General features: G+C 38.1%; 1 protein-coding gene across 3 annotated transcripts; it reads right to left on the bottom strand.

Moving 5' to 3' along the window:
- Positions 1-183: 183 nt before the first annotated feature.
- Positions 184-12,882, bottom strand: LOC131782747 (guanylate-binding protein 4-like). 3 transcript variants are annotated; one of them, XM_066164308.1, is made up of 14 exons: positions 12,664-12,882; positions 10,989-11,084; positions 9,554-9,621; positions 9,043-9,076; positions 7,587-7,754; positions 6,801-6,958; positions 5,540-5,712; positions 4,910-5,087; positions 4,563-4,821; positions 3,687-3,973; positions 2,993-3,244; positions 2,647-2,769; positions 2,267-2,314; positions 184-1,969 (listed from the first exon to the last, which is right to left on the bottom strand). In XM_066164308.1, the coding sequence occupies exons 3-14, from the start codon at positions 9,557-9,559 to the stop codon at positions 1,250-1,252; spliced, it is 2,406 nt and encodes an 801-aa protein (XP_066020405.1). In that variant the 5' UTR covers positions 9,560-9,621; positions 10,989-11,084; positions 12,664-12,882; the 3' UTR covers positions 184-1,249. The 3 variants fall into 3 exon arrangements, with proteins under 3 accessions (XP_066020405.1, XP_066020406.1, XP_066020404.1); XM_066164309.1 differs by lacking the exon at positions 12,664-12,882 and adding an exon at positions 11,773-11,861; XM_066164307.1 differs by lacking the exon at positions 10,989-11,084.
- Between the last annotated feature and the right edge of the window lie 1,399 nt (positions 12,883-14,281).

Genomic DNA, 14,281 nt, shown 5'->3' with positions numbered 1-14,281 from the left:
GTTAAAAAAAGGTCTTATTTTCTAATGGACTTATATGATTTGAAAATACAGTTATTAAAATTGCTGTATTCAAAAATGAAAAATGAATAATACTGAATTTTGAATCTTTAACTTAGAACTGATCATACAAACACTCCATTCAGTAAAAATAAAAACCTAAGACCTTAAACATTTTATCTTAAAAGTGCTAAATAGTAAAAAGATGAAATTCACTGGTTGTTCAAATAGTATTTGGTCAAATTACAATCAATAATAAAGCAAACTTTTTGCCAAATTTATGGAACCATAATATTTTAATTTTTTTCTTTAAAAAAGTTTTGAAAGGCAGCCAATTGACCATTCAGAGCTATATCAGAGTAACCCACTGAGCATGGAAGGCACACACATTCCCACCGACCCAGCAGACAGGCCACAAGAATAAACTTCCCTCAAACGCTTCAACGCCAGTTGATCGAAGGGTTATCCAATATACACAAATAAATTCCACGCAGATAATTTTTTTTCAGCAAGCATTACAAGGATTGAGAGCTGAAACTGCTCTTAACGAGGCTGAAGGCTTGCCACAGATTCCAACCAGATTACGACTTTTACAACAGAAATTTTGATAAGTTCATGTGTTGATATTCTATGGCCTTTTGAATTTTGATAAGTTCATGAGCTTACTAGATGTGCGTTTTCATTGACCTGCAGGAGATATGATTGTTCAGAATGTCTATTAAGAAAATATTTTTCATACATAATGCAAATATGCATAATTCCTCTTCTCATTTTTCAAATCACAAGAGGAACTTTTCTTCAGCTTAAAGAGTCTTATCTAATCTTATTTAAACACCTGAGTGGATAACGCTATCCAACTGATAAATCGGTCACGATTTCCAGTGGATAAGAATTAACAAAACTTACTGCACTATCCACCGGAAAGAGATTTATCCAGTGGAGAGAGTTACCTACCCCTCGAATAACTGGGGCCTAGGGTAGGAATAGGGGAAAGGGGGGTGGAGGGCAAGAACAGCACTCAACACAAAGAGGAATTGACGAAATGAGAATTGAAGACACGATTTAGGCATCATGTTATCGTCATCCTTGATCAAAATCATTAATTTTTTTTGCAAAACCCTAAGAAGTTTTAATCCTATATAATTTTCACTGGTTACTTTAATGAAATCCCAAATACAGTTTCGTATCATTTAACCTCTAGTCCACTTTCTGTTTCTGCAAGCGTATTCAAGAAATCTCTTGGAGATAATAGTTACATGATACTGCAGTCAAGAGACTGCGCAGCTTCGGCAATGCTTACCACGGCTGAGGCCACTGGCATAGCATAAGGTGAACACGTTGGATGAAGAGCTGCTACTTTGCCAACCACTGGTGCAACATCTCCCATAAACTTGAGGACTTGCTTCAGGATTTCACCCGTTGTAAGATCCCTTTGATTTCTTTCGTTTTCTGCCAACCTTTGGTGTAGATCCCGAGCGATTTGTGCCCTCGAAGTCATCATGTCTGGCAGATCCTCGTCGTCTTTCAGATCCTCGTCGTCTTTCAGTGTGGTGTTGAAGTATTCTCCGCCGCTTGATTTGATGCCACCCACACGAGCTTCCATCTTTATCAGGAGTGCATTTACTTCTTCTGATTGCCTTCTTTCTAGCTCCTTCATTGACTCTGTTAACTCTTCAGGTGAACGTGTCTCCATTTGATCAAGAAGCTGCTCTTTCTCCCTTTGGTGTACAACAATCATTTCTGAAATGCTCTTCATCACTTTCATTTGTTCCTCGTTTTCATTTTGCACCTCCAGTAACCGCTCGCCAAGGGCTTGGTTTTCTTTAATGTAGGTTTCCCTTTGCTGCTGGGCTTCTATCAGGCCTGCCTGCTGCATATTCTGCGATTGTTCGCGCTCCTTTTTCATCATTTCTTCCTTTAGCAATAGCAGCCCAGCTTTCTCCTTTTCTGATCTGGCAATCAGCATTTGCATCTTAACAGAACAGAAACAAAGAGTATCGTATTTCTGAATGCACAACGAAAACAAATAAAGGAAACAATTTAGCTTAACTCAAAAGCGTTGAAAAACATTGCTCTTGGCGAAATTCAACCCTCCTCATTACTATGCAATGATGAAATGAGACTATTTCATTAGGGAGAAAAAGGTGTATTGCTATTGTCCAAAGTTGAAAGTGAAAACTGGGAGCGTGCGTTATTTTGTAGGTTGTGACATCGATTGTTTTCTTCCATCTTTCTCAAGGGAACTAGGAAATCTAACGAAGATGAATACCTCCTTTTCCATTGTTCGATTTTCCTGCTGCAAACCAGCGTTGACTTCCTGAAAAACATAACACAAAGTAGGCAGCTTTGGATACCTTATCGTTCGAGTCATGAATAAACTACGAAAAGGCAAACCAGGATACCTCCAGAATGAACATAAAAGCATGATTGGTACCCATTCAGATTTAAGTGTCATGGAAACGTACCGCATTTCTACGTGGATAACTTAACTCTAAAACCCTTTACCAATACCGAGATTGACGAACTTACCGTTATGTCAGTCTCTTATGTCGTTCAGTCTATAATCTGTCGAAGAAGTTTTTTTAATAGCCACATTTCCATTCTTCTCCTTCAAAAGTGTCAGAATTCCAATGTGTGTGCACAACGTACCTCAAGCCGTATCCTTTCCCGCTCTATGAAAACTGCTGCTGCTATTTCCCTCGCGGCTCTCTCGTCAAAATCTTTCAGTTGTTTCAGTTTATCACGGTATTGTTTTGTATCCGCAGCTAGTTTCTGTAAAAGAGTATGGAAATATCCTGATAATTTCCACGGAGTTTTAATTATAGGTCAAACATGTAAAGAACATCATTTTTCAAGCTTATCCATTTGAAAGTAACGATGGTGAAGCAGTGCTGAGTAACTGGTGACCAATGGGAGTTTCTATGTTTAACATATAAACTTAGGGATCAATCTTAAATATCTGGAGAACGATCAGAATAAGATAAGGACTTCTTACGGAATGAAAGTCGGAGAACGCCTCAGCAATGGCATCTTTAGCACCCAATGCGCTTGCCTCGTAGTCATCTTTGATTTGTCGATAAACGTGCAGCATGTCATCGAATGAATCTAAACCTTCTCTTCCTTGAAGCTGCTCAATGACCGGATCTAGGTGTTTTGTTTTTAGTTGTAACAGAAGATCATCACAGAATTGTCTTGTTAACCTTGAATTCTCAGTCTTCCATTCGTTCAACCGTTTCTTGAAAAAACTCTAAAATTGAAATTTATAGAAAGAAAAAAAAACCAATTCAATCGAAGATAATTTTATCAAGCATCCTAAAAGATATTAAATTGCGAAGAAACGTAGAGGATACCTCTTTCTTTCAAACAAAATTAATATCTTGCTTCCTTTAATGAGTGTATTAATTCACCATCGGTTTACCAGGAGAACAAAAGAGCCTAGAATGGTCAGTAAACACTGATTACCAAAAAGTCTCTACAACAAGTTCTTGCAGCTAATATCATGCGACTAGTCCCTTTGAGTACTACCAATTACTGATGTTGTATCAGCTTACTCCCTTCAGCTATGATTTTACTATTCGAAACCGTCTCCCCAAGGCAGAGACTTACAGTATGGATCATCTTTGTGAAGAAGAAGGCAAAATAAATGGCCTTCGAAAATCAGTGTCTTAGCTACTGCTTAAGGGTGTCACCTTCAGTTCCCTCAGTTGCTTCTCCACTGTGGTTGTTGAAATGCCAGACATTTCCGCCATGAACAGATCTTTAGTTTCCTCCATTGCGGATTCGTGACACAAATGTATCTCAGCATTATCACATGGCAGTTTTAAGTCCATAAGCTCGTTATATTTCTGTTGACATTTCTTTATGGTGTCTGAACACTTGTCTTTAACAAACAGATCCCACGCGACCTGAACGTTTGGAACCACATCAGGAGTGTTGATGGCACGATAAACGTAATGTGTGACCAGAGCGGCAAGACCTATGAAACAACAAACACTTAGTACTCAGTATTCAGTTCTCAGTATTCAGTACTGTGATGCTCCTTTAAGTTTGCACAGTCTGACAAGATTTACAGTCTTAACGTCGTGAAAGGAAGCAAAGGTAAGATAGCATTGGGTAGTATTGGCACCAAAGGAATTTGGTTTAAAGTGAAAGCTAAAAAAAAAAAAAACATAAAAGTATAAGAAAATTAGGAACTGAGACCGAGAGGATAGAATATATATATTCAGAGGTATTATCAGTGGCTGCATTCGAGTACAAACAGACACACCATAGACTTACACCTATTAATGTTACATAAAAGTTCCAATAAGAAAGCTTAATATTTTGCATCCAAAGGGAGTAATTTGTGAGATTTCCTTCACCTTAAATTTGTATTTTTTGAGCAATTTTAAAAGAACGTTGAAGAAGAAAATGTTCAGAAAATCGTACTTTCCACTGTATCGTTTGAGCTTACATACCACAGAAGGAGGCCAATTGACAGATTTCGTTCGAGTTTGAGTTTCCTGTGTTTATGCGGGCAAGAGATTGAGAAAGTAGAAAACTAAAATATAAACAAGAAAAAGTACCTTCTCCAGTTACAAGCTCTCCTTTAGTGCTGCTTTGTTTTGGGACTAGCATGGACTTTATCATCTTCTTAAACTGCTCTAATTCACTCAAATATTGAGGCTGTAATTGATCCTTTTTCGTGTTAGGATTGTTTAACACATTTGGATCAGTTGAAGGAGGGGATAGGGCAAACGCATTAAAACCAGGAAAGAACTTCAAGATGCCCTCGGCTACATCTGGTACATCACTCCTACTTCGGGGAGCATTCTGACGGAAAACCTGTGTAAAGAATCATTTATTTGGCTTTAGTATCCCTTCCATTTGCGACCTTTTGAGACGGCGTCTCGACCTTGTTTTGGATTCTAACCTTTTTCAAGAAGTAATCCTTGATGTCTTTGCAGTCGCGTGGAATGGAGAGCACTTCATCTCTCAGCAACCAAATAAAGAAAGGAAACGTTCTGTGTAAGAACTCCTCTTCTTTTTTCTTATCAGTTTCTTTCCAGTTAGATCTTGCATGGATTCGTTCAGACAGCTTAGAGATAAAGCTAAATCGACATTAAAGAAAATCCAGAAGTATTGATTGGGACCAAAGTAATCAAAGTCATATTTTATTTGTCGTAACCCGTAAGGAGCCTAAATCAAATGTTGAACATTTTCACCTTTCAATCTCTTCATCTCTACGTTTCTTCTTGGGAAGAGCATTCCTTTATTATTATTCCTCTTTTATTCACGTAATGAATCGAAATTAATGATATCGTTTGATATGAAGAGTGAAAAAACGGTCTTCGCAAATAAGCTTCAATTAAAGCAATTGCTGAAAAGAAACCTGAAAAAAATTCAGGATCCGAACACGTGCACTTGCTTCCAATTCTTTTGCTTTTGTTAACAACCATTGATCCTTACGTTATGGACGAGAGAAAAAAGGACCGTGAAGAGTACACACTACTGGCAACCGTTGAGGTCATGTTACAAAATGTGATTGATATGGTAAGGATACTGCAAACTATCGAGATCACGCCTTGTGGGAACACCACTTGAGTTATAAATAAGCACGGAAGCCAACAGAACGGTTAAAGTAAATATCTGATAGTCGTCACGACCTTTACTGAGAGCAGCGTCAACACCCTCTGAATCCAACAGCACCACTGTGACGTCTTGGCCACTTAAGTCCTAAATAAGGTAAGAGACCAGTCACTATTCATTATTCATTTATTTGGCCTGGGGATGGGTGAAGAATTTTTAGGTATCACTTGGTTTTAAGTGGGAACGGATCGAGGATCAGTAGTTGCCAAATGAGTATAAAGGGGGCATATAGAATATTTACTGCAGTTGAAAATGTGGAGGGTCGAGAATATCACATAGCCTTATGGGGGGATCGGGTAAGGCAATGAAAATCCTTCTCCCCCCCCCCCCCCCACCTCAGGCGATAAGTAATGACCGGTGCCTTAAGTCTAGAAAGCGTCAGAATACTGAGCTCAAAATTTACCATATTTCCCACATTCGTTCGGCAGAACGCTTTCGACCACACAGGATGTTTGTCTCCTATCATGATAGAAACTTCAGAGATCAAGACCAGTCTGGCTTGGTTCCAAAATCTCGTTGGGACTCAGTCTGTGCTCTGTCCATGAGTTCTCGGTACACTAATGCTGTCATACACTTTGCACTTAGGCAATTTCAAGAAAATACTACTGTTTTTGCCAGTCTATGAGGCTCATTTAGTTTTTGTTATCAGAAACACGCAAGCGGAACCGTCGAGTGTTTTGCGTAACAATGAGGGATAAAACACAGGGGCGAGGGGGAGGGGCCAAATATCAGATTTCAAGTTTTTTAGATATCACTTTCACTCCACATTTTCTTTGAGCACATCTGTATATCAATTCTAAAGAAAGGAAAAGAGAGGGAGCGATACCATATATCACATTAATCTGTGGCACGCTTTAACGTTTCAAGCTTTCTAGCTTTTCAACAGGTCTATCGTGCACACAGTCACGAGAATAAGATAATAACTATGCTAGTACTTGCCATATGCTAATTGTCATCATTGCAGATCCCAAAAACCCCTTAGAACGTCTGATACTTCCTCCTTATTAATATCAAAGGCGCTTGCAAGCAAACGTATGAGCGGTATTTAAGCAAAATAGAATCGTGAGTCACGTCATTTGACATACAATATGGGAGATTCGATCTCCTATCACTTAATAATTTGAAATATTACTGTGGCTTACATGGAATAAATTTCCAAAGTCTAAGTTTCACACCTTATATTTCTCTGGCACGATCCATATCCAGATTCCCATGGTCTCCGGATCAAATTCGTGTCCAAGAGGGAATACCTCTGGTTGATCAAAAGCCTCACTCAAAATGTAAGACTTTCCTTTCCGTAAAGGACCAGAGACAGCAACGGTGCACACTGGGCCTGTTATACAGAGGAAGGTGAAAACTTTAATTTGATTGCCATTACTATACCAGATTAGGCTTCAAATTCACACTGAAGTGAAATAAACAATAAACAGACACGCACATGGTAGCTCTTGTTTCAACTTCTTTTTGCAGTAAAATCGTTCGCTTAAATCATCAAATAGAGAGCGGCCTGATGCGCTTCAAATCTTCATGCAAGTAAATGATAAACTTCGCAACAGTTTTTGCGTATTTTCTCCTTGTCCTTTCGTTTCGTTTCGTTTTCTCTCGTTTGTTTTTTCTTATTTTCATTTAGTCATGAGGTTTTGTGATTGATTTTTTTAAGGAACTGGCGACCTACTGAGCTTACAGTATTACTTTACTTAATAGAATAGACCTCTTTCATTTGAGTAAGCCCCTTGAGTCTCAATTTAAACTGGTACTAAATTCATTCCATTCATGTTGACGAGGCCTGGCTTACATGCACATGGAAGGATAGCGCTAGTTAGGCCACACAGTTATGAAAATCGTCTACACTGGCCATCATTTATTTCATTGTTACGCATGACAACAGTGCATCTGAACTGGATATCTACCACACAGAATTTTTCATTTCCTGTTTCTCAGGACAAAGCATAGGCCTATACCTTTGACTTTCCTCAGCTCCTCAAGTGCCTCTTCAACTACATACAATGAAGAACGAACTTCATTGGTTTTAATGCATTGACAAGTCTTAGAATCCCACTGATAATTGTTAGGAAGACAGAGAGGGATCGCTCTTGCAGTTTTATCACCAGTCCTCTGCGAAACAGCCCCTAAGGAATGAATAAAGTCAGTTTGTCTCACCGTTGCAATGTATTGCTAACCTACTCTACAATCGATTGCCATGACTTGACTTCGTGCATTTTCGTAAAAATTACAGCTGAGACATAAAGTTAACTAATAAGTGTTAAGAAAAAAATTTATACACCACATCTCAGAATGATGAAAGGAAAATTGACTATCATCCGTCACTATGACAGAGGGCAATATTCCAGCGATTCAATTCCAGTCAGCAAACTTACACTTTTAATGTGAGAAAAAACTATTCGTGGTACTACACAGGCTTCCATCTAGTTTATAATATGATAATAAGTGTTAACCTAACCGGTTTTACTAAACATAGTTTTTAATAAAATCAAGCACATAAAGTTACATTGAATACATGTGTGATCCCTTTGCAATTGCTGGGTCTTCCTTCCACATGACTGTGACAATGACAAGCAGGGTTCAAAATAACAGGGTTCAAAATAACAGTCGGCTGCCGCCGGCAGCCGGAACTTTTAGCACACTTGTTAGCGATTTTTCACCGAAGAACTAAAATTTTATAGAAATTATTTTGCTTATCGATCTTCCAACTGAAGTAAAAGTCGCTGTCATGTTATGGTGAACAATTCATATCAGGCAGGAAAGTAGCCAAGAAATGTTTCAAAAGCTTTTTGGAAACGTAAATGAGTATAAAGTTTCGAAATTTGAAGCGTACAACAGAGGGTATTTAGTCCACAGTATTCAGCTCAAGCGTGAAACATGCAAGTTTGTGACCACACCGTCACATTACCGTGTTTGTGTCTCTGCACGTACATACTACCTTTAGTCAAGATTTATTCTCCGCCAAATCCTGTTTAGTGTCGTTTGCAAAGCCTTCTCGCTCGTTCAAATAGAAGTCAGTACTTGACTGTACGAATTTCCTATAGCGTGAATGGAGAAGCGCGACAATTTGTCCGAACAAAGTTGTATATTTCACGCTTGAACAAACACGGAAAATTGAGCAAGAGATTCTAATGCTGAAATTATTTTAGCAATTTAACGTATACTATATGTACACCATATACATACATATTTTCTTAAACAAGAAAAGGTTTCTCAAGGGAAAGAGTAAATTTTGATTCAGGAAGATTTTAGTCATTGCTAGGCAACGGGTCCCGTTTCAGCAATACACGCAAATTTCTTATTGACAGCTGGGGAAAAAAAGAGCCTAGACAAAAGCCTACAAATCCAAGCTAAAAGCTGAAAAATTATTTTGAACTCTGGACAAGCAGTGTCGGGGCGATAAAGGTGCCATACCTGTTCTCAGTTCACCGCTCTCTTTCTGGAATTCCTGTCAGTAGGTACAAAGCGTAAACAATTCAATATAAAGAAACTTGTTTCTCAGGTATTTCTGTCCACGACATTTTATCAAACATCGAAAAAGGATATACAAATAAACGGCTGACGTTGCGATTGAAAATAGCTGGATCACACACAAAAAAAAAAAAATGATGATAGTTAACTGAACGAGATACATATATCATAACACCAAGACTGCTTCTTGTGACGCTAAGAATGCCGGAAGACTGAGGAAGGTTTGATGTTCATTCTTTCAGCACACGTAAGAATTAACAACTATTGGTTTTGTGGCTTTCATTACCAGTCAACCACACTGATGGATCACAAAGACACAACCCCTTCATAAAATTCCCATATTGCTATGCCTTACTAGAGATTCGAAACTGATTTTTGAAATTACAGAAATTGTTTTTCTGCCACAAGCAAAAATTTCTTCAAATGAAACAAATTGTAGTCAGTTCAAGCTTACCGCCATTTTTTGACCAAGGCCACTGAGAGGATCAACTCTCGATACCAAACTCTCTCCTCTGCTATACACTAAAGACAGAAAATTAGAAACGTTTAATCATTCAAGAATGCATTAAACACAAAATTGAGTCAGTCGAAAGGCAGTGGAAACTTGATGGTCTGAACCTAATCAAATCAGTTTAAAGTTTTGAAAGTTGGGCTACTCAATGGAATTTTAACGCAGTCAGCAAACCACTTATTTCAAACGACTCTTAAATAACGGAGATAAAATCACATGGTATCTACAGCATGAAGTTCCCTTTCTCTTGAGAAATTCGCGAGTGAAGCGGCGAGTGGCTTGGTTTGTGAACCATGCATTTCACGGGAAACCATGAGCACAACAACGAAACTCAATTAACGTTGACGGCTTCTCTGGAAGCCACTAGATGCAATTTGTTAATCGGAAAGGTTGTTATCGGACAGTTCAATCGGTCAATCACATTCAAAGTTGTGGTTAACATCAACTAAATAGCACGTGAAAGAAAAACTTTGCTACTCTTCTTTTCTCGGAAATTGTAATTTTCATGATTAATTGGTTATAAGACTTCGTGTCATCCGATTCGGTCTGTAATTATACTCGTGATATTTGTTTGCGATGTCGATGTTTGCAGTGAATTAAACATGTAATTACGCCGATGCCCTCTTTTTGCTGAAAACAGTATTTAAAGCAATCAAATTTCTTTTTTTAAAATTTCACAGGAATTGGCTATTAGGTAGTGGTGAAGGAAAGCTTGAGGAAATGACAGAAATATACAATAACCGGCTGAAAAAAAAGATCCACAAAACCTGAATGAAAAAGCTAGATAAAAACATCAGTCAATCGAGTAGAAGCATTTCTTAGCTTTCAACGACAGCAATCGTTATCAATTTACAGGAAAATACAATTTCTCAGAAATGGTTACCTCCTGTGATCATAGTTAACACTTTGTGTAAAGCAGATGTACACTTATCAGCCACGTAATAGATGATATTGTATAAATTTTTCCTTTCGTAAAATTTTGTATTTTCTTTCGTTTTTGACGATATGCTTCTTTTACCTTTTTTAGGTACATCAGCTGTAGGATAATTTGTCGTTTCTGGCCATTAGTTGTTGCGTTACTCTGTTTACGACATCAAATATTCATTTTTACCTCAACTGAATTGGGAACATATTTTTTCTCGATGCCTATTTCTAGGAAAACATTGTTGCACTTCAAGAACCTTTTTTGAAGCGAAAACATTCGGGAAATCATGTGACCGACTCTAAGACTGCTTCATGAACGCAAAAAGATCACGCCACAAGCCTAACAGATCAACTCTGAGTACAATAACGAAACTCAAATAGAGTTGACGGCTTCTTTGGAAGCCACCAGATACAATAAAAGCCTATGGCTAACTAAACGTTATAGATGATTTACCTGCGACAGCCAAAGATATCTGCGGAAAAAGTCAGTTCGGTCTCTTCTGAAGATGAAACGAGCGAGAACAGAGGAGTCGACGTGTAGACAGAGATCCTGAAAATGTTGAAGAGGAGATTACTGGGTATAATTTGAGAGCGGATGGAGACGAGGAAGTGGAGAGTGGTTTAAACATTCAATAACTTGACACAGTTCTACTTGTATTTCTGAGAAACGGAGGTGCATCAGACTGAGTATGAATTACATTGCAAAGCGGATTTGTTATATTTCGTAACGCTTAGAACAGATAAGAAATAACTAAGAACTGACACACTGAATAAGACTGCGGCTGTTCATCGAGGTGAATCACAAAAATACATCGTTTGTCTCACGATGCAATAACATTATCCGATGGGCAAGTTAATGTTGCGATCTTATTCTTGAAGCCACACGGTCGACTGGTTAGAAGTCAACTTAATTTGAATTATCCTGCTTAAAAACTTAAATTTAAAATTTCAATTAAGGATTGCCTTTGATATAACGCAATTGTCGGTTGAATGATAGCAAAGTGTTTCATCTCGCTCCTTTTCCGAGAATCATGGCGGCGTACCCTCCTGCACAAAATTATAAAAGAAACAGAAACATATCCTCCACTGCACTTATGGTCAAACTGTTTGAGGATTCTTAATTATGACATAGATCTATCATTGCAACAGCTTAGTACATGTTTCCCATCACAAGCAGTTGAGTAAATACTTATTTTTTCACTGTGAAATGAAACTAAAAGATAAAATTGTCAGATTACCCGGAGCCGAGCTCCTGAAGTGTCTCTCTGCGGCAAAGCTCTCGTACTGGCGATAACCCCGCTTTTCTCCGTCAGTGGTCGCTTGAATACCTTCTTTATACGATTCTAATCTTGATTAGAACTTACATTTAAGAAAATAAAAACGCTGGCCGACACAAAAACTTCAAACGGATGAAGTTTTGATGCACATTACCCCACCCAGAGTTATGCAAATTTTCCCTAATAACTAAATATCACACTTTGAAAATCATTCAAGGTTCTCTCCTGTGGCACAGTCTGGTGTAATATTTACCATAACGCAATAAGAAACTGCACTTCAATCGACCTCGTTACAAACACGAACACTTGTGGCACGGCCTCGCGGATTGACTAGTTTTGAGATCAAAAGTCAGTTTTAGAGAAAATAATTCTTGAGGTGTTGTTCCAAGAACCCTGTCATTGTATAAGTGACGATTCAGAGCCTACGGATAATACCGATCAACCAAACAAACAAACCACTGCTCAAAGAAATGAAGAGACCGGAAGGAAAATTGAAAGCGAAAATAGATTCTCCATATCTGTTACGGCGAAGGAAAGCAAAGTGATAACTCAAAGTTACCTTTCAGAAACAGATTATTTACTAATATTTATTTAACTGTGGTAGGCTGGAAAGTAATAAAAATATTCCATTTTCTCTTTTTCCCGGAATTCGTGGCTGATTCAAATACTTGTTGATAAACTAATATCAAACCCCACTTTTCCTCGGTTATTTTTATCCTGTTTGACTTCTGTGGCAGAAATCTTTCACAAAAATTACTGTGTACACTTTGCTATCACTCACATTTAAGTAAACGCCTTTTGTCAGTGGAAAGAAACTAAAAGACAGCTCATATTCAGTACTGATTCCCTTACCGTGAGCCGAGCGACTTGTCCAGTGGTCACGATGTTCGTGTTCTGTTACTAGCAACAGTTTGAGTCGGCACTCAAGGAGTGCTTCAAGTAGAGTCGATGAAAAGGTATTTACTTTAACTATAACTAGGTCACCGACCACCAGACAACAAACAATTCGACAGATGGAGTTCCAACGCTTCGTATAGCTTTACAAAGCCGAATGTGAATTCCGAACTCCAAGTTCTTTTAGGAAATAAATATTTACTTCGTACCCAGTACACACCGGCCTGCATAGCGGAAGTCAACTACGAAATCATGTCACGCTAATCGAGTTGGTTTATGGTGTTAATAAATTTTAGTCTCTGTAGTTTATGTAGTCTATGCATCTATGCATCTATGCATCTATGCATCTATGCATCTATGCATCTCGATGTTGGCATCCTTCTACCGAGACAATGTCGTGTGTTTTTTGCCAGCTAGGCTATGGAGCACCCATGGACTGAAAGCACCTTACAGATAGTCTTGCAACTGAATGGCTAAACACAACAAATGTAGAAGTCCGAAAGCTTGGCTGACATTTTAACACTGGAGGTATGCATACTGCTTACCCTAAGACTCAAATAAGAACACCCCTAGTTCTCTGAGACATTTGATTTATTGTATTGATGAAATTTGTGTAGAGTCTCTACATACATCTGGGTGGTATATACCTATATACCTAAAAGGCAAGAAAGGAAACAATGATAACTTGCATCGAGATATGCACTGCAGGTTTGCACTAATCATTTTGCTTTTTCAAAATAATAAGTCGGTTGGGCATTGGGAAACGAATATTTAAAATGGCAATGGCTTATCCTGCATAAACTGGCAGTTTGAGGGTAACTGTCATGAAAGTAACGACCACGGTAGCGCCCAGCTTCTTAATTAGGATAATTAATTCCAAACTCTCAAGATTAATATCCAATCAAAGTAACCCACGATCAAACTATTAGATGCCATGGCTTACCAGAAGATTGGGTCGAGTTTAATAGGATGAGGTTTGAAACAGCAAAAAGTTGTATTCTCAAAGTATAGTTGCATTGGTAACACCAATTTCTCCTAACGAAAAGGTCTTTTGAATACTTATACATTTAGTATATTGCATTTACCAAAGCTAATCTTCCGAACTGTTCGTCAACGGTTGAATTTTACGGAGGAATCTTCAAAAAGGTTTGCCCGGTACCTCATTGTGTCTGTGGTTTGCAATAGTTTTGGGTTGATTGTCCTTTGTGGCTCTGATTCTGTTTAATGTTTCTCATTGAAAAAGAGAGAAACTAGCTAATGGCCAAAGCAAAAAAAAAAATGCAATGTGCGACATATTGCGTCAGAACATTGCGTATCACGACAACATAAACAATCTGGAAGCATTCGGTGTCAGCACTCGGAATTGAAAGTCTTCAAAACCATTTTTTTCTTTTTTTTTGCTAAATTATGAATCAAAACAAATTAGAAATGTTTAAATATAAAAGATTTAAAGTATTCAAATGGGCGCTGCGATTTCGTTAAACTTCACAGTCACGTGCACTCGAAACCAGATGATAAACTCAGAATATTCGGAATATCATTCCATGATTTGATAGCGACTTTCATTTCGAGAAAA

Source organism: Pocillopora verrucosa, chromosome 3 (genome assembly GCF_036669915.1).
Source record: "Pocillopora verrucosa isolate sample1 chromosome 3, ASM3666991v2, whole genome shotgun sequence".
Lineage (NCBI taxonomy): Eukaryota > Metazoa > Cnidaria > Anthozoa > Scleractinia > Pocilloporidae > Pocillopora > Pocillopora verrucosa.
Note: the sequence above shows the minus strand (reverse complement) of the source record. Positions and strands in the feature narration are given on the sequence as shown.

What these genes read in the sequence shown, in the direction of transcription:
- LOC131782747 (XM_066164308.1), bottom strand. An exon ending in AGAGCTTGTAACTGGAGAAG is followed by an intron (nt 3,974 to 4,562) that starts GTACTTTTTCTT and finishes GTTGTTTCATAG; the next exon opens with GTCTTGCCGCTCTGGTCACA. An exon ending in AGCAACTGAGGGAACTGAAG is followed by an intron (nt 3,245 to 3,686) that starts GTGACACCCTTA and finishes TTTCAATTTTAG; the next exon opens with AGTTTTTTCAAGAAACGGTT.